At 51.0% G+C, this 26,499-nt stretch overlaps 2 protein-coding genes across 10 annotated transcripts in view; one reads left to right on the top strand and one right to left on the bottom strand.

Moving 5' to 3' along the window:
• The window catches only part of ATP6V0A1 (ATPase H+ transporting V0 subunit a1), an 80,885-nt gene that overhangs the window by 32,544 nt on the left and 21,842 nt on the right, over nucleotides 1–26,499 (top strand). For 3 of the 8 annotated variants that reach the window (XM_064400056.1, XM_064400054.1, XM_064400051.1), the window contains exons 1-7: nucleotides 18,050–18,206; nucleotides 18,352–18,493; nucleotides 18,578–18,656; nucleotides 19,593–19,690; nucleotides 20,166–20,294; nucleotides 24,555–24,637; nucleotides 26,274–26,400. In XM_064400056.1, coding sequence (XP_064256126.1) covers nucleotides 18,377–18,493; nucleotides 18,578–18,656; nucleotides 19,593–19,690; nucleotides 20,166–20,294; nucleotides 24,555–24,637; nucleotides 26,274–26,400 — 633 coding nt within the window. In that variant the 5' untranslated portion in view covers nucleotides 18,050–18,206; nucleotides 18,352–18,376. Of the gene's footprint in view, nucleotides 1–18,048; nucleotides 18,207–18,351; nucleotides 18,494–18,577; nucleotides 18,657–19,592; nucleotides 19,691–20,165; nucleotides 20,295–24,533; nucleotides 24,638–26,273; nucleotides 26,401–26,499 lie in introns of those variants that run through there. The other 5 variants (XM_064400053.1, XM_064400052.1, XM_064400055.1 and 2 more) reach the window with 3 other exon arrangements.
• CAVIN1 (caveolae associated protein 1) lies at nucleotides 982–16,817 on the bottom strand. Of its 2 annotated transcripts, XM_064399708.1 has the most exons (3): nucleotides 15,303–16,817; nucleotides 9,066–9,086; nucleotides 982–3,296 (listed from the first exon to the last, which is right to left on the bottom strand). In XM_064399708.1, the coding sequence occupies exons 1-3, from the start codon at nucleotides 15,720–15,722 to the stop codon at nucleotides 2,631–2,633; spliced, it is 1,107 nt and encodes a 368-aa protein (XP_064255778.1). In that variant the 5' UTR covers nucleotides 15,723–16,817; the 3' UTR covers nucleotides 982–2,630. The 2 variants fall into 2 exon arrangements, with proteins under 2 accessions (XP_064255778.1, XP_064255779.1); XM_064399709.1 differs by lacking the exon at nucleotides 9,066–9,086 and having other exon boundaries at nucleotides 15,303–16,803.

The following is a 26,499-nucleotide window of genomic DNA, read 5'->3' as shown; positions in this document are numbered from 1 at the left end:
GGCTGTGGGGATCGATCCTATAGGACTGTGGGGATTGATTCCCCCATGGCACTGTGGGGATCGATCCCCTATAGGACTGTGGGGATCAGTCCCCCACAGGGCTGTGGGGATCATTTCCATGGGGCTGTAGGGGTCAATCCCTGTGGGGCTGTGGGGATCGATCCTCTTGAGGCTCTGGGGATGGGTCCCTGTGGGGCTCAGCATGTCAGCCCCCCACAGCAGGGCTGTGGGGATCGATCCTATAGGACTGTGGGTATCAGCCCCATAGGGCTGCAGGGATCCTCTCTATGGGGCTGTGGGGATCAATCTTACAGACTGTGGGAATTGATCCCATAGGGCTGTGGGGATCATCTCCATAGGGCTGTAGGGGTCAATCCCCGTGGGGCTGTGGGGATTGATCCCCTTGAGGCTCTGGGGATAGGTCCCTCTGGGACTGTGGGGATCAACCTCCTTGAGGCTGTGGGGATGGATCCCTGTGAGGCTCTGAGTGTCAGCCCCCCCCAGCAGGTCTGTGGGGATCGATCCCTGTGGGGCTGTGGGGATCGATCCCCTTCAAGCTCTGCGGATGGATCCCTGTGGGGCTCAGTGTGTCAGCCCCCCGCAGCAGGGCTGTGGGGATTGATCCCATAGTTCTGTGGGGATGGATCCCTGTGGGACTGTGGGGATTGATCCCCTTGAAGCTCTGGGGATGGATCCCTGTGGGGCTCTGGGGATGGATCCCTGTGGGGCTGTGGGGATCGATCCTATAGGACTGTGGGGATGGATCCCCTTGAGGCTGTGGGGATGGATCCCCTTGAGGCTGTGGGGATGGATCCCTGTGGGGCTGTGGGGATCGATCCTATAGGACTGTGGGGATGGATCCCTGTGGGGATGGGTCCCTGTGGGCTCAGCGTGTCAGCCCCCGCAGCAGGGCTGTGGGGATCAGCCCCTCTGTGGCAGCCCCTCCCCAGCGCCCGGTGCCACGGACAGGCCGCACACTGGTGGTTTACAAAAGAGACTTTATTGCTGGGCACAGCCAGGGACAGGCGAGGATCGCCCGGGCTTCTGCCGCCCTGGCCCCGCTGTCCCGGCCCCGCAGCTCAGAGAAACCCGCGCAAAAACTGCCTGTGGGCCCGCAGGAGATCCTGTGAGGGCAGCAGACCTGCGGGCTGGGGCCCACACGGGGCTGGGAACCACCGAGAGCCCGTGCCCAGTGCCTCCCCACACCGGGAGCCTCGGGGCCAGCGGTGTCTCAGGGCTGCCTGCAGCCGGCACACGGAACCGGCCGGTCACACCTTCTGTGGGGAGGGAAGCTGTGGCAGGACCCCGAGGCCGGGACAGCGCTGGACAATTTGAAAGGAAAATCATGCTTAGAGGTAAAGCAAGTTTATATATTGGGTTATGTGAACAGCAGCAGCCTCGTGCTGGGGGAGCAGGATGGGGCTTGCAGCAGGGGTTGTGTATGTAAGAGGCAAGCTGGGCTGAGCCAGGCAGAGCCCCCAAGGCACCGTGTGCTGCCTTTGTGCTGCCTCACTCGGGGCATGGAGTGAAGCTGCAGAAAGCAGAACACAGGGAGGAAAGCACAGGACGTGGGCATGGGCATGAGCCTGAGCTGTGCCAGGACCCCTGCAGAAAGCAGATGCTCAGAAATGCTCATGGTCCGGTGCTGGGCAGGTGTCAAGGCCTTTTTCTGATGGTCTAGAGCCTCACGTGGCAGCAGTGCATCCCATATCCCTCCGAAAACAAGTGCCTAGCTGTGGCAGCTGCTCCAGCATCGCTGCCTGCGTGTCCCCCTCTCCCAGGGCAGCAAGCGTGGACCCCCCTGCCTGCTGCCACCACCTCTGTGGGTGTGGAGGGAGCAGATCCAGCACCCCACCTCCATGCTGCCCCTGGGACTCGCCATGGATTTCTGGCAGATCCTGACCTGTGTGGGAAGCCTGCAGCTTGTGCTGTTCCTGCCGCAGCGCCGGGGCACAGCGGGGAGGAGCAGCTGTGTGACACCCCTCAGGCCCAGCTGCAGGGTGGCTTTGTGTAAAGGTCACCCAGTCCTCGGGAGGGCAGAGGAGCAGCCCCACCCTGCCCCACGCCAGCTCAGCTTTGCCATGTGCTGCCCAACAGGATTTGCTCAGCTCTTCCCTCCCGTGCACCGGCTGCATCCCAGTTCCTCTGGTCCCCCGAAGGAGCAGCCGGGTTGGGTGCTGGGAGTCTTCTTGCCTGTGGAGTGGCTGCACAGCCTGGCACAGGTGGTGTGGGCTGGTGGGCTACTTGCAGGAAGCTTTCTTGACACCAGGTTTTTCTTATGGAGGACTCTTGAACTTTCAGCTTCTTGGGATCAGCACTCTTCAGGCGGGTCAGGGCCCTGTCACTCAAAGCACATCTTCAGGTGTGGGGCAAGAAGGCTGCAGCAGGAATGGTCTCCAAGGGTGATTTAGTAGTGTAAGAAAAACAGTTCCGTGTTCCTAATGTTTATGTGCTAAAACTAAAATATAAAATACACCTTGTACAAGCAGGCAGGGGATCGGCATTGGCTCTGCAGGGTAAGAAGGATGCATCGTGTACACTTCCCTGGGGCTCCAGGGCAGGGAGAGCTCGAAATGTGAGTGATACTGTGTTCAGCTGTCGTCCAGAACCCTCGTGCTCTGCAGCCTGTCCTACTCGCTGTCACTCTTGTCCACCAGTACCGCGTCAGTCTCCTCCGTGATCTCCAGCAGGGTGTGCACGTCGGGGCTTTCCCCACGCATCAGATCTGAGTTTTCTCCTTCCTCTCCACCAACCTCCACCAGCTCTGTGGCTTTCACCTCCACCTCACCCTCTCTTATTTTCTTGACGTGGAAAGTGAAGGGTGGCACTTTGTAGACGGCTGTCTTGGACCTGGCATAGATGGTGTGGTCAGGGGTGAAAGACTTCCTCAGCTTGTCCCGAGAGCTCTTCATCTTCTCTCTCCTTTCGTTAGTCACAATTTTAGTGCCCAGTTTGTTCATCCTCTTCTCCAGGTTGTGCCGGGTCTTCTCCAAGTTGTGGCGGGTCTTCTCCAGGTTTTCCTTGGTCTTTAGCTTAGTCTTTTCCATTTTCTCCTTTGAGAATGCCTTCTTAAAGTCATCCACCCTTTTCATGCCGCTCCTTTTGATGCGTTCTGCCCGTGACTCTTCGATAATCTCCTCAATCTCCACCTCCTCATCCGAGGAGAGCTGGATGTGGTCCTCCTCCGCATGGTCCTCACCCACAGGGACCTCCTCACCCTCACCTTCCTTCTCCAGCTTTTCACCTTCCTTTAGGGACTTGCTGATGCTCAGTTTAGATGGGAGCTTCACTTCATCCTGCAAGACACAGAGCGGAGCCAGTGAGACACACAGACACCGGCAGCCCTGGAGCCAGCCCGTCCTGCCTCCCACGGCGCCACAGAGACATCGGCCTCCACCCAGCTGAACACACCCAGCTACCTCAGGCCTGGGCTCATCCTCCCTTACTGCAGCTGATAAGTCATTGTGAAGAGGATCTGCTTAGGACTGTCCCGTACCAGGACTCAGGCACCAGCTCTGCTCACCCTAGGCCAGCTCCAAACTCATCTGTGATGCCAGAAGTACTGAAAAAGCAGCCCAGCACTGGAACTGGAGCCTTTTCCTTTCCTCTGTCTCTGTCACAGTCCTGTGCCTCCAGTTTCATCTTTATCCCAGCCCTGACCATCACAACCCCTCACTCCAGGGACACGTGGACCACCAGGACATGTGGACCACCAGGACAGTGTCTTCAGGTCTCCAGCCTGGCCAGGTCCAGCTGCAGCCCCAGGCACAGCACAGGGCTGCAGAGGCACAGCCAGAGCTGAGAGTCTGGCTACAGCACCAGTGTGCACACTCTGTCCTGGCTGCCCCAGGCTGCACTCAGACTTTCCCAAGGCCTCAGGATCCAGATGTGGGGCTGGGAAATCTCTTGGGATGCAGCAGGCTGCCCTGTTTTTCCTATTTCTCCACTGGGGAATAAGTTAGAGAATTTGCCTGAGTCCATATCTGGAGATGGTGGAGAGAGCGGTCCCAACTCACACAGCAAGGATACACAGCTCTGCTTGGGACAGGGCTGGATTCATTCAGCTTCTCCACGAGCCTGGGCCAGCCAAGTTCCTGATCCCAGTGTCAGAGGACAAGCATGTGCCTGGGAGAGGGGCACAGGTCTGGAGTGGGATTGGTTTTCATCCGAGCAGCACATAGCATGCGTCCCTGCTGCAGTGATTCACCTCTCTGTTCCCGGGACAGGCTGGAAATAGCCCATCACTGTACAGAGCCTCACAGCTGCAGGGCTGCAGCTCACGCTCAGAAATCATTGCCCAAGCAGTTTTAATCTACAGAGCTGGGTGGGAGAGGTGGGAGCTGCCAGGACCAGCCTGTCAGAAATCCAGCAGCAGCCAAAGGGCAATGTGTGGAAGGGGCATTCAGCAGGCAGAGCTGCTGGGCTGAGGTTTGGAGAAGAGCCTGGGCAGCAGCACAGCCAGGTGCCACTCTGAGCCCTGGGGCAGGCAGCAGCAGAACAGAGCAAGGATGGGATTCCTGTCCTGCACTGGCAGGAACCAGTGAAATCAAGGGGCAGCCCCTGGTGTACCCCAAGTGCTTGGCAAACCCTGGAACACCAGCAGTGATTTGCCTGCCCCCGGCTTGGGGACGTGCCCTGGGACAGCAGGGTGACTTTGCTGTGCGTGTCACAGCAGCTGCAGCCGTGCACGAAGGAGCTGCACAGGTGCCAAGAGGCAGGACAGGGGGGTGGTCACTCCCTCAGGCATGAGGAGGGGTGTTCCTGGTGCTGTTGTGGGACAGAACATCCCGGTCCCGCTCCGAGCCGGAAGGGACGGCGTGTGTGCACACCCTCGCCCTGAGTGCTTCCCACTGCACGCCACTGCCCTGCCTCAGCAAGGTCACTGCCACGCTGTGCCTCTGGCCTGAGCTCCTGGACAGCAGCTGGAGGAGATGCCCTCCCTGCAGACAGGGTGCTGTGCCCAGCCCTGCCTTCCCTTGCACGCCTGGAGAAGTGACACAACCCATGGAATACGTGACTCCAGCACAGTTTCACCTGTGTGAAATCCAGATGCTCTCAGCTGCTTTCTCATTTTTTCCCAAGCACAGGTACTGGTCCTTGGGCCAGCTGAAGTCCTGGAAGCACAAGGGCACAAGGTTTTCTCTCCAGAGAAACCTTTGTGAGCAGTGAAACACCAGCCCCATGGAGCACTAGGCTCACTGAGGATGGCACGGGCTGCAGTGTCTGTGGTGAAAGCACAGTGCCTGCTGGAGCAGAGCTTTCATTCTGGGTTTTCTTCAGAGCAGAGAACTGTGCTGGGTGAAGCTCTTCACCCTCCAGATCACAAGTCAGGTCTCATACCCTTTGTGGAGATTAAGGTGAAGTGGCCAACATGTGTTTTCTTCATTTGATGAGCCACTTCAGCAGAAAACAATACACACGTTCTCCAGAGGGCCAGGTCAGCCCAGGGCAAACCCACATCAGGGGGAAGGCAGGGATCCTGTTCTCCACAACAACACCTGCCAGAGCAATCCCAGAAAATTCCAGGGACCCTGCCCAGCCAGCAGAACATCAGGAACTCCAGCCACTTCCTTCCCTCTGAGGCAACACAATGAGCCAGAACAAAGGCATCCCCCTCTCGCCTGGCAGGGCTGTCCCTGGAAATGGGCCATATCCTGCAAACCCTGATCCTATCAGCCCCTTGTGAGCCCAGAATATGTGTTTGCAGAAAGAAACACCACCTCAAATCTCCAAGTCTGTCATACAAATAACAACTTTTCCTCGTGCTGCACCACTATATCCAGCTCTTGACTGAATTTTCTGATGGGATGGGCTGTGCCTGCAATGCTCCTATCCAGCCTCAGCAGCACCCTGCAGCTCTTCCCTCACAGCCACAAAGACATGGCCAGCAGCATCTTTGGACACATGGCACAGTGGAGCAACCCCTCTTGGGGTGCCTGCAGCTCTCCCTAATCCTGCACTTCACCTGGAGAGCAGCAGCTGCCCAGCTCTGTGATCCCACGGGCTGCACTCTCACTTCTCCCATTGCTGGCCCTGCTCCATCCCACAGCCTTGCAGTGCTCACAGCTCTGCTGAGCCCCTGTCAGGAGGCACCTCATGGATCAGACCCAGAGGCACAGGAGGAGCACAGCCCTTCCCATACATGAGGATCCCAGCCTCTCCCCTTGGGACTGTTTCCAAGAGCTCTTCTCCAGCTGTGTTTGGGAAACCCTTCGTGTCCTGCTCCTGGCCTCTCTCTCTCTCCTAGGCATAATTCCTGCATTTCCCACCCTCAGCCCACCTCCTCCTCACTGATTGCTGATCTGACCAGTAGATAACCAGCTGGGGGACCACTGGAGGATTTTCAGCAGTGTGCTAAGGGACAGTCCCCAGAGTCCAAGCTCACCTGCATTCAGGGAGCATTCCTGTGGGTTCAGGCACAGAGAACATCCACAGCTCTGGCACATCTTAATGGGGATGAGCACGTTCTGTTGAGCATCCCTTGCATGTACCTCCCCCCTGCACCCAGGCACTGCCCAAAAGCCACCAAGAGTCTCCTCCTCCTTGCCCAGGAGGTTTCTCCCGTGGGGAAGGGGAACTGCCTGGTGTGGGCAGGACAAGGCTGCAGACACAGGCGTGGAGGATAATGGGACGTGACTGCAACAATCAAGAACCATCCCAGGCCCATGGCTGGCTGCTGCACAAATCCCTGCTCTGTCCGAGCAAGGCACTGTGCTCTCTGCACTTCATTTCGCTCATGACTCATCCAGTTGAGCCACATTTTTAACACCAGGCATTCTATTTTTACTCAGAAAACACTGATCCTGAAGTGGGCGAGTCCAAAATCCTGGGTCTTGGCACCCCTGCCTGTTGGGGTGTTCAAAACCTGGCTCCCAATCAGCAGAGGCAAACCAGTTCTGTCCTCTCTGCTTGCATCCAACTGGCACAAGGACAGCGGGTAAACAACATTTTTCAGAAGATTTTGTTACCAGCAGCAGCAAACTCTGTGCACAGTGCAGAGCTGCACCCAGCAGCAGGACAGGGACAGGGAGCCTGCGTTATCCCTGCAGCACAGACCTCCTGGGATGAGCTGAGCTTTGGGAAGCTCCCTGGCACTGGGCCGGCCCATCTGTGGACTTTGTGGGCACCCAGAGGGGCCCCAGTGCCCACAGGCAGCCCCAAGGGCAGCTGGCTGCCAGCTGCTCTGTGTCCTCCTACTTCAAACAATCCCGAGCTGTCGGATCCTCAGCAGTCTCTCCTGAGTGGGCTTTTATCTGACATTGTTTTCGAGTTCCCTGGCAGTGAGTCACCGCAGCCCACGGCCATGGACACCCGCCTGGTTGCTACAACACACGTAAACACTTCCCCTGGCGTATAAAAGGCCAAGGAGACACAGAGCTGAGCTGCATTCCCAGTCAGTGTGTAAGGAACTGAGTCCCAGCACTCCCAGCCACTCTGGTCTCCAGTTGAGGTTTAATGGAAGGTTCTCACATGCGCATGCAAATCACATCTGCAATTCATTTCACTCCGTTATTTTTACACAACTGCAACAGCACAAACAGAGGGTTTGGTTGATGTTTGCAGCCGTAACATGCAGAAAACAACCAGCTCACATTCCTGGGCTCCACTATGACCAAATCAGGCTGATCCCAACACTGTGTGAGCTGTAGCCCCTCCTGCAGCCCAGCCCTCCCTCTGCCCAGCCGGGCAGCACAGCCTGGCCCTGGCCTCGGGGAGGCTGGGGGAGGATGAGGAGGAGCTTGGGCAGCAAACAGCCCTCAGGTCAGGTCAAACTGTGCCAGAGAACAAGTTCTGCTCGCCTGTTTCCATGATAACTGCTCTGCTGTGCCAGGCCTCAGAGGACACTGTTTTGTGCTGACCTTCCAGCAGTGTCATGGGAAGGAGGATTAGCTACTCCTGAGTAACAACAGCATGACTGAGAAGCACCCTGAACACAGCAGGGCTCAGGAGTGTCCAGATACCCTGCACAGAGTGGGCTGTGCTTTCCTCTCCAGTGCCTTGGTGGAACAGACCTTTCCTGTGCAAACTGAAATTGCTAGATTAATTTTGTTTTGCTAGATCACACAAAAAAAGAGGCTTGTCTTACATCTGACATTCTCCTTGAAAAGGTGAAGTTTTCCCTGGCAGCTTTGAGCAGAGACCACAATTCCTAGACTTGGTTCACCCTCATCTGGCTCTTGGAATACTCCTGTCCACCCAGGTGGCCATTCCCACTGACAGTGCTGCACACACTGCTGGGTGTTTTATGGGGTGTTTTATCCAGTAGCTTGGGGTGTTTTATGCAGTAGCTGCACCATGACAGGAGGGCAGCAGGCCACTGTGGCTGAAATGTTATGTGAACAGCAGTTAAAGTCATGACTCCAGTGTGTGCAGGACCTGACTCTGAGCAAGCAGCCCCAGGGGCTGCGGCCAGACAGAAATGGGAGATGTTGCAGGGGCTGCCTGAGGCATTGGAAGTTTATGTCACAGTTTGTGCTCTCTGCCTGTTTTACCTGTTTAAAACAACAACTTCAAACCATACCACAATCACAAACCAGCGCTCACAAGAAGCCTGAGGAGGTGGGTGTTCCAGGGCTGCGTTTCACAGGCAGAAATGGCAGCTCAAAGAACAGGTGGGATTTGCCCAGTCTCAGCAGACACCAGCAGAGCCAACTGCCCCTGGCCCCTTGCCCTTCATGCAAGCCACGCAGCAGCTCCTCCTGAGGGAAAATCCCAGCTCCTCACACCCACGCTCATGCAGCAAGCACATTAGTCAGCAGCACGATCAGCCTCGGAGGTCTGAGAGCCCGAGGCAGCCCCAAGCAGGCGAGAAGCAAAGGCTCAGAATCAGCAGCTCCCAGAGCTTCGGAAGAGGTTCAGAGTGATCTTCGGGGGTGCCGCTGACGAGGCCCTAAACTGCTGCCTCCTCGGGTGTCTTCTGCTGCCCTGGGCCTGTCTCCACGGGCTGGGCTCAGAGGGCAGTCCCTGGCGAAGACTCAAGGCACACCCGTGGCATCTTCTCGGGCTAAGATGAGGAAAACTGCGTTTCAATGGCCGGGGAAAGGAAGCACAATGGAAACACTTACCTGTGCCTTCCGGGAATCAGACTGAGAACAACAGGGATCCGGGTTAGCACGAGAACAGGCAGAGAGAAAAGGCACGGGGTATGTTTTAGTAAAGGGAGAAGCCAGGAAGCAGAATTTGACAGAAAAGAGAGTCAGCAAAGATCTGTGAGATGGAATAGTGTCTGTCTCTGATTCAGAGGCCACAGGATCCTTTCTGTGGGTTCAGGAGCATTCCCACTGACACTGCCACAGGGCCAGACTCTGCTCACGATCACAGCGATTCAGTGTCACCTGTTGGGGACATGTATCCCTTTGCTGTGGTGTAGTGAACTCAGTTTGCTCTCAAGTGTAAGATCATGAAAGAAGGGTGGTGATTTTAACCCCCTGTGTTTACTGATTGAAGTGCAGAGGCTGCAGAGATTGAACCAGGCGGGTGCAGCTCCAGAACTCTATCCGCTGGTTTTGTCACGTACTGACCTTCCCCTAAACCAGCGCCAGATAATTCCCAGCAGCTCCCAGATCTCTGCACCCAGTGACACAGCAAAGTCAGGCACGGCCTTGACTCGGGGTTCCAAAATTTGTGTCCAGTAGTGCCAAGAGGTTCATGAAAAGAGAAGCCTCAAACCTTAGAGACCAGACTTTTGAGTCCTGCAGTAAGAAGTCACCAAGGAATACTGCTGAGGTAAAAAGATCTAAAATATGAGGGGAGAAAGCAAATTAGGTTGGGATTAGGTAAATGTTAGAGGGACACATAGTTCATTTTCTAGTAGCATCTCCCTGACTAGCAGAGTCCTCCCAGTCTCTGTAATTCTGGGTCTTGTGCAATGTGCCTGGCACTTCTTTCTATCAGGCACATCCAGTTACCCTGTGTCCTGAAAGCTGTGTCTGAAAAGCTGGATCTGCATCATGAGCTGTGAGAAACAGCCGCCTGGAACAGGCACCAGAGCTGGTGCAAAGGAAGGGAGGGAGGGTGGGGAGAGGAGGAGGCCGTGCTTGGAAAAATGCTTTTGCCTTTAGTGAGTCAGAAGAGAGGGAGAGCTGTAGGAAACAGAGAAGTAAATAGATTGAGAGTGAAAAGGAGCTTTTTCCCCCTCTGACAGCATTAAGAAGTTTTGATGCCATTATCAGTCTGTTTGTAGCACTGGCTTTGCTCTCAGATCTTCTCCTCCCGGATAAATCTGTCTGAGCTGATTGATGACTCCGGAGCTGCTCCTGAACAGCAAAGCAGCAAGGATGGGGTTTGTATTACAGATCGTTTGCAGACACTGACATCTGCATCCTCACATAAACCTGGAGACTAAACATCCTGAAACTTTTTATTCTAAATATTTGATTTTCCTTTACTGATACTGCACATTTTGTTTCTGCTCTTTGTCTACCTCGCAGCTGGACAGTGGATCCACAATTCTTCAGGTGTCCTGTAACTTGTAGGAGATCTTGCAGAATCAAGAGGACAATCCCAAAAGGGATAAAAGAGGGCTAAGCCTGTTGCTGAATAGTTTATAAGTCATTGCTGTGCCTGCTGGGTTGTGCTCATGAGAGGCCTGAGGGAGGAATTTGTGATAGGAGGGATATTACCTTGGGTTTGTTTTCATGAGCCACTACTCATCCAATCTAAGCCCATCCCAATGGCTGGGCAGCCTCTGGCCCTTTGCTCTGAGACAATTTATGGCTGCACAGCTCAGCCTGGAACTATACTGGTGAAAGGATTTTAGCAAAGCAAACAGTTCTGGCACCAACTGCTTATAAATAATAGCTGAGCAATGAAATATTAATGCAGTTGATACTAGACTGCAATAGAGAAATCCATGCTCTAGAGCTGTCTACTGTAGACTGGTAATCTGCACTAAAAGAAATCCTAAGAGTCAGAGCTATTAACATCCTGACTTTTTTTTAAAGCTCAATCTCCTCTTGAGTTATCTTGAAACTCTTATAGTTCCATAATATGCAGAGAATATGCAAGATTTTTGTACATTGGGAAGTCCATGTGGTTCCCCTGCAATGGAAGCAGCACTGACAGGAGCTGCTTTTGGCTGAATTTTCAGTGAAAGTGAAACCTGCTTTTTATTTTAATGTATTATCAGAAAATGAATGCAGTGGCTGCTGCAATGCAAATCCCTGCTGTGACCCACTGGGAAGAGGGATGATGTTCCAGCACAGAGAGCTCTCAGCCACGTGGAGCCAGCTGGTCTTGCAGGAAAAGCACCCTGTGGGTACCTGGTGCCTGTGTCTGTCCCAGTGCTGTCACCCAAATTGCTCTGGAAATTCCTATTTAGTTTTTAATTTAAAAAAAAAAAAAACTAAATAGGAATTCAGTTTTTAGCTGGGCAGGCTGCACTGAACTGCAGGCATGTCACCCATCCAGGCTGTCCCTCAGGGCTTCGGATCTTCCTGGTCCTTGTCAATGCTCCACTGCCATTAAACTCATCATGAATGAGTTTCTGAATGATTAATTTGAAACAAAACCATAGCTCAGGGCAGCTGCCATTCTGTTTGGGCAGTGGAGAAAGGCTGTAGCCCGGGGGCAGTGGGTTTGTATTCCCTGGGGTCTCTGCCCTGTGCTTCTCCTCAGCTCCCTGAGCTCATGTCTTTTTCCACACTCTTTTTGAGGAGCACAGACCCAAAACTGAGGCAGTTCAGGTCTGGCCTCTGAATCTGTCACATTAACGTGTGGGTTTGAAATCTACCCCTCCTTCTCTCCGTGTACAGTCTCCCATCCGTATAAGGCCCACGCGAGCACAAAGCCAGGCTGGGCTATTTATATTCCTTTGCCCAGCCCTACCCACCCACCACTGCATGGCTGGGATCCAGGTCCCACCCTGCTCTCCCAACAGCACAGCCCTTCCCACGGAAACTCAGAGCTCCCACAGCTCAGAGCAGCCACCAAAGCCCCCTGAAGAGCAGATGAGCCCCAGGGGAGCCTCCAGACAGGACAGCGTGGGGAGCACACACTCACACCCCTCACACAAAGCTGCTCTTCCCAACACAAACTCTGCACATCCCCAGAGTTCCCAGAACTCGGCCCACACCAGCCTCAAAATAAAGGACTGGCACACTTTAGAAATTCAATCCTCCGTGTGCGTGCCGAGTGCCGCAGGGGTTTGTCCGGCTGTAACAAAATCAGCCTTTGGCATTTGCAGAAATAAGTTTAATTGTCAAAAACAGTTTGGAGGAAAATGCCAAGCTTACATAAACTGCCACGTGCCGCTCCCCAGCTGAACACGGCACAAAGTGTGGTTTTAGAGCAGTAGCTGCTTGCACAGGACATCCATTATTCAACCATGAACTGCAGTAACCAGCCCCACGGTCAGGATCCTAAAACCAGGAGATTTGGGATGAAGTCACTTTAGTTTGTTTTTATTAGCAACCACTCTCACGGAATTTTTTGGTGTCCTGATTTCTCTGAAAGACAGGAGCCCAGGACAGAGGCACAAAGGAAGCTCTGAGCTCTGTTCCCAGGGGCTGCTGAGCAGTGCAGGCACTCCCCGACATCAGACTTTTTAGGAAGGTAGGTTCTGCACTGAATGTCTGTGTACACATTGGCCTGTCAAAGCTGTCACCTCTGCTTTAGCTCAGCAAGTTTTCAAAAGAGAAAGCTGCGGCAATTTGGAGGGGGGTATGGTTGTTTTCAAGTTTTATTCCAAAGAATTTATTTAATTCCCTATATTAAGTCAATACAAAAACTCTTGTGTCAGAGAAATCAGACCAGCTCCTAGCAAAATCAGCTCAAAAAGGGTAAACAAGTGAGAAAACACAAGCACAAATGGAACTGAGAGTGATGCCTGTAAATGTTCTGCTCAATGCCTCCCCTCAGCCAGGACATGGGAGTGATATCCAGCCCTGCACTTTCTCCCCCAAATTTTGAAACCATCCTAGCAGATGTGCACAGGATCATGCCACAGGTCAGGCTTTCCCTGATAAAAATTTGGTTTTCATCTCCTCCTAATCTACAGCACGCAAAACACAATTCTCACAGGCAGCCTGACTTCCCTCCGAGGTGCAAAAGGTCTTATTTGCACTCCCAAAATAATCCCTCCACAATGGCTGAAACCTCAGGACTCAGTGCTGAGAGAATAATCAAACATCAAGAACCAGCAAAGAGCTCATTTATCTTTACCTCTTTTATTTCACCCAACTGCAGAACTGTGCAATATTGAACCCTATTAGAGCAGGACTCTTGCTCTGCTCAGCTCTCTCACCCGAAAACAGCCACGCTGCTGTAAAAAATGATGGAATTTTTTACATCTCTAAGGACGAGTTTATCTCTTGTTCTCCAAAACAAAAGACTAATAAATCTTTGGACTTTTTGCCACAGCAACTGGAAACACACAGGAGTCACCCCAGCTTGGGAAAAGTAGCTTTCCCTGAGTCAGAGAGGGGCAATAATGTGCTCAGCGCTGCAGAATTAATTACACGACCAGTAATGTACCCAACAAACACTTAGGTAGGTGGGGGTCTGAGAAGTGAGAATTGGATGAGAGTTATGTTGTAATTATTTGGTTTTAAGTGTAGACACAGTTAGGAAAGCACAGGGAATTGCCCAGTTAACCCCAGGGTGGACCCCAGTGCTGGATGCTTTCCCTCCAGGGCAGGGTCTGCTCCACTCCCACAGAAATGCCAGCATGTCCATGAGGCACAAACAGATCCATTTCACATGCTGCAAACCTGGAGAATTCCTTACCTGTGCTCTGTGACATTCAAATCACACTAAATTCCATGCTGGGAAATTATCCCAAATGCCACATCATTTCTTCCCCTAATGCCTCCATGATTCCTCAAGTCCCTGGCACAGCCCCTGGCCAAAGGACTCTTCTGCTCTGTCCTCACCACAGCAGCAGGGGCAGGCCCCAAGCCTTTAGAAACAGAATTGCTTTTTCATATTCAAAAAGAAACTCTGCTGAATATCAACAAGCCACAGCAAACCAACACAAACTGCTCATGAAACCCTAACCTGCAGATGTTTGGGATGCTTCCCAAGGACCTTGGACCTTGCCAACTTCCTACCTATTTCCGTAACTGACATGGAATGTTATGTTTAAACAATTCCCTCCACTCCTCTCGTTTTGCATTTTGGTTGTTGCTTCTATTTTATTTTTCCATGGACAGATTGATACAAAGAGCTCATAATAAATCCACACACATGTATCTGACTATAACTGGTTGTGTTTCCTGTATGATCTGAACAGGCTTTCAGCTTTTCAGTTGTGATAAAACAACAAATGCTCAAGCTCTGAACCCAGAAATCCCACAGGTACCTGTCTGACCCCTGAGCCTGTCATGAGCCACTCGCTCTCACACCTCACAGAAAGGACCATTCTCCCTTTTATTCTGCTTTTCTTCTCTCTCTTCCCATGATCAGCACTCGAAGCTTCTCCATTTGTTCCTAGCGCTGGCTATTATTAACCCAGAGGCTTTCAACTCTAGCATTAACTGTTTCACTCACTTTTCTCTCCTGGCTCAATAGAAGAGTTTGCTCTGATGCAGAAATCCAACTCCAGGCAGGAAACCTGACAGAATCGTGTTCCTCTCTCTCTCTCTCTCTCCTGTTTAATGTTAAGTGCAAACTCCAACACTTAGTGCAGGGGGTGAACATCAAGCAAACCAAAGCTGTTACTGAGACCAAACAACAAGGAGGTTCAAGGCTTGTAGGATGCAGAAGAAAGAAGATGGGAATTGTACAGGCCCTTAGCAAAGGCCACCCCGAGCACTGCCAAGCCCAGGGGGCTGGGCTGGATTTTCTGTGACAGCTCTATCTGCCCTGCCTGGTCAGATTAACCCTGAGGCTGGGGTTACTATCACTTGTTACCAGATGCATGTCACAAATTTGAAATATCATCGCTCCCCACGTAGCCATACACATGGTGTCTCTCAGTAGAAGGCACGTTGGCAGATGGATTTGCAACACCCCCTTCCAGATCCCAGAGCACTATTGCTCTTTGTTGAGCTAAGCAGTTAAATCAGGTTATTTTGATACTTCTGGCCCATTGCAGTCAGTTCTTAGCGCTGGGAACTCACGATTGATCTCTATCTGCATTAAAATTCCTGTCAAATGGGACAACTCTGTCAAACTTTGTCTTAGGACACGCAGCAAATGTTAAACCACAAATGAGAGTGACAGGGGACCCGCCTCAGTTTGGACTGCCAAACAATCTGGGGAGATTTGGGAGAGAGCTGGGCCGGACATGCAGCGCGACAGGACCCTCGGCAGAGAAAACACCCACTAACAGGATGGAGAAACATCATGAAACAGCTCCTTACCTGATAAATCATGACTTTGAAGTTCCTGCGTTTCAGGAGCTCCGCTTCGTTGGCCTCCAGCTTCTTGATCTGGCCGGCTTGCTTCTCCAGGTTCTGCCGCACCGTTTTCACGTTGACGCTCACCTTGCGCACCTTCTCCAGCATTTTGTTGACGGTGTTGCTGGTGGTGGTGTGTGCCTTGGTCAGCTTGGTCAGCTCTCCCTGGATGCTGGTCACTGCGCTGTCCATCTCTTGCTGTCTCTCCTCCAGCTGTGTTTGGGTCAGCTGGATCTGATCCACCGCTCCGATGATCTTGTCCAGAAGGGTCAGCACCATCACGCCGTTGATCTGGTCTGCTTTGATGGGCTCCTCGGGTGCTTGCTCCTCCGAGGTCTCAGAAACAGTGGGTGGCTCGATGATTTGCAAGGTGGTGTCCTCCATGGTCGCTCGGGAGTCCTGGCTCACCCGGAGAAGCTGTCACTGCAGGGAGGGAGCAGGGAAAACTGAGCCCGAGCCTCAGCTCAACTCGGCGCTGGGAGAGCCGCCAGGAATGGGGAGCGCAGTGAGTGAGAGTCTGTGCTGAAATTCAAATGGCACAGGCACAGCCGGCCACTGGAACTGCCCTGCAAAATTTTCCAGGCTTGCAGGTCATTGGCTGACTCCACCTCAGCTATAGAAAAGGAGCCGCTGCCAAATGCCTGCTGACCCACCCTTTTGAAATGATTAAAATAGTTGGAGGGGAGACGATGGCTCTGCATGCAAACACAAGCACAGCTCAGCCAGGAATGCAAAGCTCTGGAGCTGCAGCCGCCCCTGCTTTACTCTCGGACTAAAGGCACTGAAGTAACAGGAGGAAAAAACAAAATCCTTTAGTAAACGGCTCGGGAAGCTGCTGGGAAGAGAGCGGGAAGCAAGCAGCCCCATCTGGGCACAGCTGTGTGCACTGAAGGCTGGCTTAAACAACTGCACATGCTGAGGTTCAGCTGGAAGTTCAGACCTTTTGCCAGTACTTAGGTTTGGGGTTTTTTTCCCCAGGACTATGAGAGCCTGAATTTTATTATTTTAAAGAAATGCTACAATTTGAATTCAGCAGTTACAGCATGAAAAGTGGACTGGAATCTGAGATACAAGTCTGTATCTTAGGAATGCCCACTCCCATGTCCATGAATGTGCAAGAGGCACGCATGGTACATGCAGGGTGCAACACTCTCCACACAGATTTAACTCAGAGAAGGATATTCCCTCCTGAGCGAGGCAGCTGGGCACTCCCCCTAAAGGAGCTCTCCCAGCTCTGCAATCCTCGAGCCTCCTGCAGGTCCACTCACCAGACTTTAAATGCGGGACACTGCTGTAAACAAAGCCCAAATTACTTGTGGATTTAGTGGTAAAAACCCTAAATTATTCAAAACAGGGAGACACGTGGGAGGTGCCACCACAGACCCGGCAACAAGCCAGCTGAACACGCCAGGAATGCGGAGAAGGAAAGTCCAGATCTCGGGAGTGACCCTGGGCCAGAGCCTTCTGTGGTCCTGGGGTTGGCTCCAAGGACAGAGCTGCCACTTGGGCAGGCTGGGGGCACACGGGGGAGGTGGCAGCTGCCCTCACTTGCAGCTGTGACACGGGATATTCACCCTCCGCACTCCTGCCAGGCCGGGTTTGCTCTCAGCCTCCCCTGGGAGAGCCCTGGGCTCTTCCCAGCCCCGCTGCCCCGGGGCAGAGCGGGAGGAACACGCAGCCCAGCCAGCCCTGGATGCACAGGGACATTGTTGGTGCACGGAGCCCACAGCTGTCAGCACTTTCCTGCTGTGCCCCTGCCCCGTGACTGCTCCCTGTCCCCACTGAGCTGGTGGCTCTGGGATCACAGGATTGTGCCCTGTGCCCCCCGTGGTGTCACACAGTGAGCACAGGCTGCTTTCTGTGCGCTGATCTTTCCTGGAGGGAGCTTTTTCCAGAGTTTATTTCCAGTGTTTGCTGCTGCTGCTGAGAGTTCCATGGGAAAAAGGCTCATTCCAGGGCCCCAGAGCTGTTTGTCCCTGGGGTCACCTGCTCCACAGGTAAATGTGTAGGGATTCAGGTGCAGGACAGGACACACGTGGGCCAGAGCTCCTTGAACTTCTCTTCAGAAATTCTGAATTTCTGAATTCAGCCTTTAAAGTGTTACGTGGAGACTCATCGGGGTCATAACACAAATTCCACTGAAGTAACAGATTGATGAACTAATTGAGCATTTGATCAAAGCCTGAAGCTTTGAAGCTTTCAGAGGTGAGCTGTGGAGCAAAGCTGATATTTGAAGTGTTCAACACCCATTCCGTACGTGACTCCAATGCCTCTCTGTCCATTTGGGAATAATAATTTTAAAAAAATCTGCCTGAGCAGGTCAGCGTGGATAGAACTAGACAAACCTTCAGGATGGATATCTGCTCCTGGGGCTGACGTGCCCACAGCAGTTATCCTGTTATCCGAGCCATTTTCTGTGTCAGGATCACCTTCACTCAAGCCCTTTCCTGCTGCGCGGACACCCAGGAGCAGCCAAGGCTGGCAATCCGCAGCCTCAGCCCGGAGCCGCTCTCTTCCAGCGGAACGCCGCCCGGACCTGGGGCTGCTCCTCGCATGTCGCTGTCCCGGGCCGGGCACGGGGCCTCACCGGACCGTGACCGGACGGGGCACGGGGCCTCACCGGGACCAGGCCGGGCCGGGCCGGGCCAGGGGAGAGGCCGCGACCTCGCACCCGTGGCGTGACGTCACGCCGCCGCTCATGACGTCACCCACCGCGGTGCCGCCTCCGCCATCGCGTCCGGGGCGGGGCCGCGCGCCGTCGCCGGGAGACGTGCGCGTGACAGCGGCGCGCGCGCGCGGGCGGTGACGCGCGGACGGGAGCCGGCTCGGGCCAGGCGGCGGCAGCGGCGGCAGCGACAGCGGCGGCAGGTAATGGCGGGGAACGGAACGGGGCTGGATGTGATGGGCACGGCATGGGATGGGGTCGGGATGGGGTCAGGACACCGGGCCGGGCTCCCGGCGGGAAGGCCTCGGTGCCGGCCGCCGGCCCGGCCCTCACGGCGCCTCTCCGCAGAGGCCGCGGCCGGAGCGGCGCCGCCATGGGGGAGCTGTTCCGCAGCGAGGAGATGACCCTGGCGCAGCTGTTCCTGCAGTCCGAGGCCGCCTACTGCTGTGTCAGCGAGCTGGGCGAGCTGGGCAAGGTCCAGTTCCGCGACGTGAGTGTCCCCGCGGCGGTGGCGGCACCGGGAGCCCCGGGGCCGGTGGGGTGGGTGTGCTCAGTGCCGTGTCTGTCCCCGCAGCTGAACCCCGACGTGAACGTGTTCCACCGTAAATTCGTCAATGAGGTCCGGAGGTGCGAGGAGATGGACAGAAAGCTCCGTACGTTCCCGCTGCGGTGGATGTGGCTCTGACTCTGCGGCTTTTTTGGTTAAAAATATAAAAAACAAACAGTGGAGGCAGGCTGAAGCTGCAGGGTGGTGTTTGGAACAGGGGAGGGGTGTTAAAAATGCCAGTCACTTGTTTTTAACATTTTAAAAGTTTAATAGTAATAAAATGGTTATAAAAATAGCAATATAAATAGAATAATAAAAATTTGGACAACTAGGATTTAGGATAACACGAGACAATAAAAACAAAGAGTCACAGACAGTCTGGGTACCTCTTTCTGGGCAAAATAAGCCTGAAAAAGGACCCACGTTAACAGAGATTAACCCTTATAAACAACAGCCCGTTGCATATTCATACACCTCATACAGGATGCATAAATTCCATTCAAACAAATAAGTCTGTCTGGTCAGTGTCAGCTTCTTCCTCTGAATCCTGACAGCGTCTTCTGGGCTGAGGAGACAGGAGAAGTTAGTTTCTTCTGATAATGGGGCAATAAATTCTTCTTCTCTGAAAGATTTAGGTGTCCTGTGGCTGCTATCTCAGTGCAAGTGCCTCATTCCTTTCTTTAAAAAAATATCCCACATACATAGTTTCTATTTTAACATAATGTTATAACCTAAAACTATATTTAACACACTACTTAAGAAAATTAATACAGCATAACTTTCTAACATAACACGTACAATATTCATTTTAATATTTGTGAAAAGCCAATCATAAAATACACATTTTTCACAGGGGTGAGGGCACAGGCAGGGCTCGCTGCCTCCAGGGATTCACCTCCCCCTGGAAATACAACTCTGGCCAAAAGAGACACCTTGGAATAGGAGGTGAAGGGATCAGCTGCTGCTGTGGCCAGGTGCAGCTTGGGGGAACTGTTTGACACTAAAATGTCTGTAATTAACATTTTTAATGCTGTCTCGGCAGGGTTTGTGGAGAAGGAGATTAAAAAGGCAAATATTCCCATCATGGACACGGGTGAAAACCCAGAGGTGCCTTTTCCACGTGACATGATTGACCTGGAGGTAATGATGTGTCCAGACTTAAATCACATTTGATTTTGGGTGGAAACAGGGGAAATTGTGGGTCGATACTTGCAGGATTTAGTGGCAAGGGGGCATTAGCTCAGTGTCCCTGGAAGCATCTCTGCCAGCTCACATTGCCCAGATACAGGACTGAGAGTCCTCAGTAGGAATTTCACCACTGAAATGAGCCAAAAACTGCAGGAACCACATGATTTATGTGGTGGGTCATAAAGTTGATCACAGCTTTATTGATTTGAAGAAGCTCTGTCAATCCAATCCATAAAAATCTGGCTGAGTGTGAGAAGTCTGCAGCTGCCTGCAGATGTGGATCTGTGCCACAGCAGGCTGGAGATGTAAATCCATGCAAATTGGGTGGGGATGTGAAACATCTCACTTGCCTCTGTGTGCTGACAGACTGAACAGCACTTCATTATGGAATTAAGTCCTTTTTCTTTCTCCTTTTCACGTCTTCCAGGCAAACTTTGAGAAAATTGAAAATGAGCTTAAAGAAATCAACACCAACCAGGAGGCTCTGAAGAGAAACTTCTTGGAGCTGACAGAATTAAAGTTTATACTGCGTAAAACTCAGCAGTTTTTTGATGAGGTCAGAATACCGGTGGGGTTTAACACTTGGGGAGCTGGTTCTTCTCACAGAAATTACCATTTTTATTCTCAAATATATTTTAGTTGCTGTTTTGGACAGCAGGGTCATTTTATGCTTTGTTTGAGAAAGCTGCACAAATTGTTTTCCATTTTTCATGCAGTACACATAGCTACCCATGATTTACCTCCCACAGTGCTGGTTTGGATTTGTTCTAATTAAGCAATGGTTTGTCTAAAAGTTGTGTAAAATAATTAAGATGTGAGTAGTTTTGAAAGCACATCAACAGCCCCAAAATTTGCTGCTACAGTGAGCACTGTCCCCAGTGGGTCAGAGTTTCTTTGGTGCACATGCAGAGGACTTCAAATGGAGCTGAATTTCTCTTCAGCCTTTGAAGTGTTATGTGGAGACTCATCAGGGTCACAATACAAAGTCTACTGAAGTGATAGATTAACTAAGTAATTAAGCCTTTGATCAAACCCTGAAGCTTTCAGAGGTCAGTTGTGGAGCAAAGCTGACATTTAAAGTCTTGGACATTTTGTCAAATGCCATCTGGGCCAGGAACTGGCAACTTTCACTGGACCTGAGAGCAGCTTCTCCAATGTCATTCATGGCACTGACATAAATCCTGCTTGGGAGAAGACATAACCCTTCCTTGTAAAGCTGAGGTATCTCAGGAGTCTTGGCAGTTCTCTCAGAGAGCTCCTGTGTGTTTTTCAGGACGTGTTTTTGCTGAGTAGATGTCCTGTTTCCTCTAACCTCAGGATTTGATCAAAGAACTCTTAAAGGAAATGGCTCCTGGTAGTTACAAGGGCTATTGTCAAGTGGAGCTGGGCTCCTGCACACTTCAGGCCATTTATCTAACAGTTTGTTTTTTGTTGTTTTGGCACAAGGTATTGCCTGTTCAGGCACCAGGATTGGTCCTGTGCCAGTCACAGTCACTGCTGACACAGATAGTGCTGCTGGTGTGAGGGCTGTGGGGTTGATTTCAGTACAAAAACCCTTTGTCTTTGAGTGTTGGATGTTCACTTAAAAATGTCCCTTGGGCAAACAGGTTTAACTTGATAATCCATTACTTTGCTGTGTTAAAGTAGCACTGCCTGTTCTGAGAATCATGTAAAACCAAGTGCTGAGCACTTCTGTATTGGGAATGAATCCCAGACTGGTTTGGAGTGGGAAGGACCTTAAAGCTCACCCCCATCCACCCCCCTGCCATGGGCAGGGACACCTTCTGCTACATCAGGTTGCTCCAAGCCCCATCCAGCCTGGCCTTGTTCATTACTGTCCTCTCTGCCCACTGCTCTTCTTCAAGTGCAGTGGGATCAAGCTAAGTTTAAAGATCAAAATCAATTTTCTAAACAGTGCATGGCAGGTCACCCACAGCCTTACACAAACCAGCCACAGAAAGCTTAGATATGTTCTGCTTCTCTTTCATGTGGTAATAAAACAAAACACACCAAATAACATACGCTGCTCTACATAAAAGCAAACAGAACAGCTCCCAGGTGATGTTCAGTGAAATGTAAGTGGGGACAGTTTAAACCTGTCTCAGCTCTCTGTGCTCAGCAGACAGCTGGGGGGAGCCCCAGCAGCCCAGAGCTGCCTCTGCTCACCATCCCAGAGTGGCCAACTTCCTCCATGCTGCCATTGCTCAGCACTTGCAACACTTGAAGACTACAATAACTTGTAATTAAGACTGTGTTATTCATAGTAATGAGTTGCACAAGAAATGGCTGACTCTCCAATTCCTTCATGCTGGGCATTCACTCTCCAGAGTTTGAACACGGTGGGAGGGAGGGTGGCAAAATGTACCCTTGTTCTTCCTGTGACCATTCCAGCCCAAGCAGCCATTTCTTGTTCCAACACACCATGTTGATGATTATGCTCCTTTTCTCAGTCTTCTTGTCCTTGCTTATGAAGAGCCATATGAGCTGGAGAGATTTCTCTGAGAGCTTTGCCTAGAGTGTGAGCGTAAAAGAAGACTGGAAAAGTAACGGTTAATGGCATGCAGTCCCTTCTTCCTCCCTCTGACTCTTCTGCCATCTGCTTTTCTCTGTTTGCTTTGCATCTGTCACTTCTGTCTGGCTCTGGGTTAATAGATGGTGACATGAATCCTTTTTAGTTCTTGTGAACGTTGATTTTTGTCCTGTTTGTGACCTGGAAGGGGCTTGAATTGTATGGGATTGTACTGGGCATCCATACTGGCAGGACTGCAATCACCAGTGGAGACAATGAACCTTTTTGGAGATTAAAGGTGCTGATCTGGAGGCTGATCAGGGGATCAATAAGCAATTTAAAAATGTTTAATAATGAAAGTTCTTGTATTATGCTTCTTGATTACTGTCATGGAAATGCTTGGGAGATTCCAATCCTGAACGACCTCACGTAGTAAAAACTACTCCACAATAACTCTGATATTTCACTCAATGCTGACAAAACCTCATATTCAAAGTAAATTTTCCAGAATCCTGTTTTCCTGACCGGAACTGGATAGCTCTTCCATTTCCACAGAGTCTCAATTTTTTATTTCTATTAAATCCCCTAGTAGTGCTTTGGTTATCTTTCCTGCCACAGAGCTACTGCTGCTGTGCCATTTCCTTTCTAGAATCATTGTGCTCATCAAATCAGCATTAATTTAAGAAACATGGAGTTTGTTATGCAAATCATCCTTGCAAAAGAACGTTTTCCTTAAGTTAAATTAGTCTAATCCACATTTATTCTAAACTGTTTTGCTTTGTAATTCCACCCCTTCTAAGCAGGACTTGTCCTGAATACAGGACATAGAGCCCAAATGGGCCAAGCTAATATTAAACATATATAACAAATTCTTTCTCTCAGGTGAGGCAAATCCAATCCTATCACATTGTCCTTCCTTTTTCATGAGTCATCTGCTAAAATGTGCTGCACATCACAAAAAATTACCCCAAATAGTGTCTTGGTTACTGGAAATACAATACAAGCCTCTAACAATTGTAACTTACTGTTCTTCAACATCCTGAACTTGAGATGTCAAACAGTTGCTGGGATGTTTGGTCTGTGTGTTTCATTTTCAGGTACCAAACTTTCTTATTTTTGGTTGTGTTCTCTATGAACTGAATTTCCATTCAGTTTTTGATGTTGCAACAAGTCTCCTTAAAGCTGAAAGGATCAGGAATTCCTGTGTTGCCTTTCCAAGCCGAGTGAAGGGCTCCCTCCCTCGTGTAACATCCTAAGTGTGTGTACAAGCAGTTGAGCTGCTTTTGGTGTCAGCCTTGCAAAAACTCTCTTGTATATAGCAAACACTTGGATTTGACAAGCAGGTAAAGCGTTGGGGAGATTTTCACTCTGACACAACTGTTGCCCACGTAAAGAGACTGAGGCTAAGTTACTGCACTTGCCACAGGTTTTGCAAGGCTGTGCTCTGTGTGTGTGGATGTGATGTGTCCTTGGGTCAAACTCTGCCTTCCAGTGTGATTTAACAAGTTCCCATGGTGGCTTTGTGGGAAAGACCTGCGTTCCACAGAGGGTAGACTTTGGCCCTCTGGTTGTGCTCAGGAACTGTTATCTTTGGCATTTCATTTAATAAGCTGCAGAGGTAGAGCTAAATGCGAGGCGGGGTTGAACAAGTGTGAAGATGGTGCACAAGAGGATATGCTTTGAGCATCCTTGACCTGAATTTCTGACACTTAAAAGCCATATTCCTAAGGATTTTAGCCTGCAAATTGGTTGCAAAGAAGGACAGTGTAAAACTGTCCTGTTTTAGTGCCTTGCTGGTCAAGAGATGAGCCATGTTGCTGGCCTGCTCTAAGCAGTGTTTCTGTCTGATGGTGAGCCATATGGTGAACAAGGAAAAATTAATTTAATATCTGGGGAAATACATGACTCAAGTGTGTTTCTCCGGTTTGTGCCATTAAAAATGGTTCTTGGGAACATCACTTGTGTTTAAAACTTGAAATTTTTTTTTAATTCTGCCTTTCTTCAGACTTATATATCTCCCAGCTCCTTTGTTGCAACAATCCTCAAGCCTTTCTTGTATGGAAACCCTGCTGAGCCATTCCATTTTTCCTCTTGTTTTTCTCCTTCCATGTGTGATTCTTGCTGTCTTTTCTGTCATCTTTTTCCTCTTTTTGCTGTCTTATGTTTGCTCTTCTTTACTTTCCTTTCTTCTTTTCTTTCTTTGTCTCCCACAACTATCTCCTGGCTCCTCATTCCCTGCATGCCACTAACTGGTTTCATTAGATATTAATTGATTTGTGAATTCAGGCTGAATTGCATCATCAGCAGATGGCGGATCCAGACCTGCTGGAGGAATCCTCTTCACTGCTGGAGCCGAGCGAGATGGGAAGAGGTGCCCCGCTCCGACTCGGGTAATTGCAGCCCAGGATTGCTGGATTGGGGGTTATCAGCCCTTGGAAGCAGCAATGGTTTGAGCACAGCTGTGGAACTTTCCACACCAAGCTGATCTAAAACTGGCTGTTGCTCTCTGCTCTTTTCCTTCCCATATTCACTTCCCAGTTCATGATTATGCTTCACCAGTTTCTCTGCACCAAACAGTTAACCCAGTTTGTTCTGTGGAAGCCTGTCTGGTTGTTTCCTCAGGCATTCTGAGATCTCAGAGCTTTGGTGAAAGTTGTGACTACTGTGGGCACATAATGGTCTGAAATAACTGTATAGTTCTACATCCTCTTTATCAGCTGCTTCCAGGCTTCCTTGTGTGTTGTGGAATACTTTATCTGGACATGGGGTTTGGTCCAGTGAGGTCTAAGAGTGAGCCCAGGACATAGCCACTGCCAGCCATGGCTGCTGTAACCCTTGCAGCCAGTGTGCCAGGACTGTAGGGGAATGAAGGCTAGAAACTGTATATCTAAATGCATTTGTTTCTCCTATAAGGAGTGATTTATATAATTTTAAAATATTACTTCATTCTGTTAAAAAAGAGAGCCTGTGATGTAGTGCAGTTTTACATTTGTGTATTTAGAGGACCTTCCATTTTGCTTAATTCACAGAATTACAGAATCACTGGGTTGGAAGAGACCTTCAAGATCATCGAGTCCAACCCAGCCCCAACCCCTCAACTAAACCCTGGCACCCAGTGCCAATCCAGGCTTTGTTAAACACCTCCAGGGATGGTGACCGCACCATCTCCCCGGGCAGAACATTCCAGAACTTTATCACCTTTCTGTAAAAAAACTTCTTCATAATATCCAACCTATATTTCCCTTGTCATAGCTTGCGACTGTGATCTTTCACTCTGTCAGTGCTGCCTGGAGAAAGAGACCAACCCCACCTGACTACAACCACCCTTCAGGAGCTGTAGAGAGTGATAAGGTCACCTCTGAGTCTCCATTTCTCCAGGCTGAACACCCCCAGCTCCCTCAGCCATTCCTCACAGGGCTTGTGTTCAATCCCCTCACCAGCATCATTGCCCTCCATTGTATTTGTGTTGCCCCCAGACCAAGGGAAGGAATGATGAATCTCGATGAATCTGACTCCATGTTCTCAGAAGGCTAATTTATTAATTTATGATACTATATTATATTAAAGAATGCTCTACTAAACTATACTAAAGAATACAGAAAGGATGCTTACAGAAGGCTAACAAGATAATAATGAAAACTGGTGACTCTTTCCAGAGCCCTGACACAGCTTGGCCCTGATTGGCCAACGAGTCAAAACAATTCACATGAAACCAATGAAACAACCACCTGTTGGTAAACAATCTCCAAACACATTCCAAAGGAGCAAAACGCAGGAGAAGCAAATCAGATCCTTATTGTTTTCCTTTTTCTCTGAGGCTTCTCAGCTTCCCAGGAGAAAAATCCTGGGCAAAGGGATTTTTCAGAAAATACAAACGTGAACACGACAGCTCTGGACGCGCTCAAGAACTAACATTAAAACAAGATTCTTACAGCTTCCATTGTGGTGCCAGCCCCCAGCTGCCAGGCGTGCTGGCTCTTGGGGGGGCTCAGGGGCAGCCCCTCAGGCCGTGCTGTCCCCCTGCAGGTTCGTGGCTGGCGTGATCAACCGCGAGCGCATCCCCACCTTCGAGCGGATGCTGTGGCGCGTGTGCCGCGGGAACGTCTTCTTGCGGCAGGCCGAGATCGAGAACCCCCTGGAGGACCCCGTCACGGTAAGGGAGCTCCTGCTGCTGCAGCAGCAGCCTCTGAACTCACCAGGATCCTCAGATAAAAGCCTCTGTGCTGTCGTAGTTGAGACAGGGACAGCACTG

Source organism: Passer domesticus, chromosome 27 (genome assembly GCF_036417665.1).
Source record: "Passer domesticus isolate bPasDom1 chromosome 27, bPasDom1.hap1, whole genome shotgun sequence".
In the NCBI taxonomy this organism is placed as follows: Eukaryota; Metazoa; Chordata; class Aves; order Passeriformes; family Passeridae; genus Passer; species Passer domesticus.
Note: the sequence above shows the minus strand (reverse complement) of the source record. Positions and strands in the feature narration are given on the sequence as shown.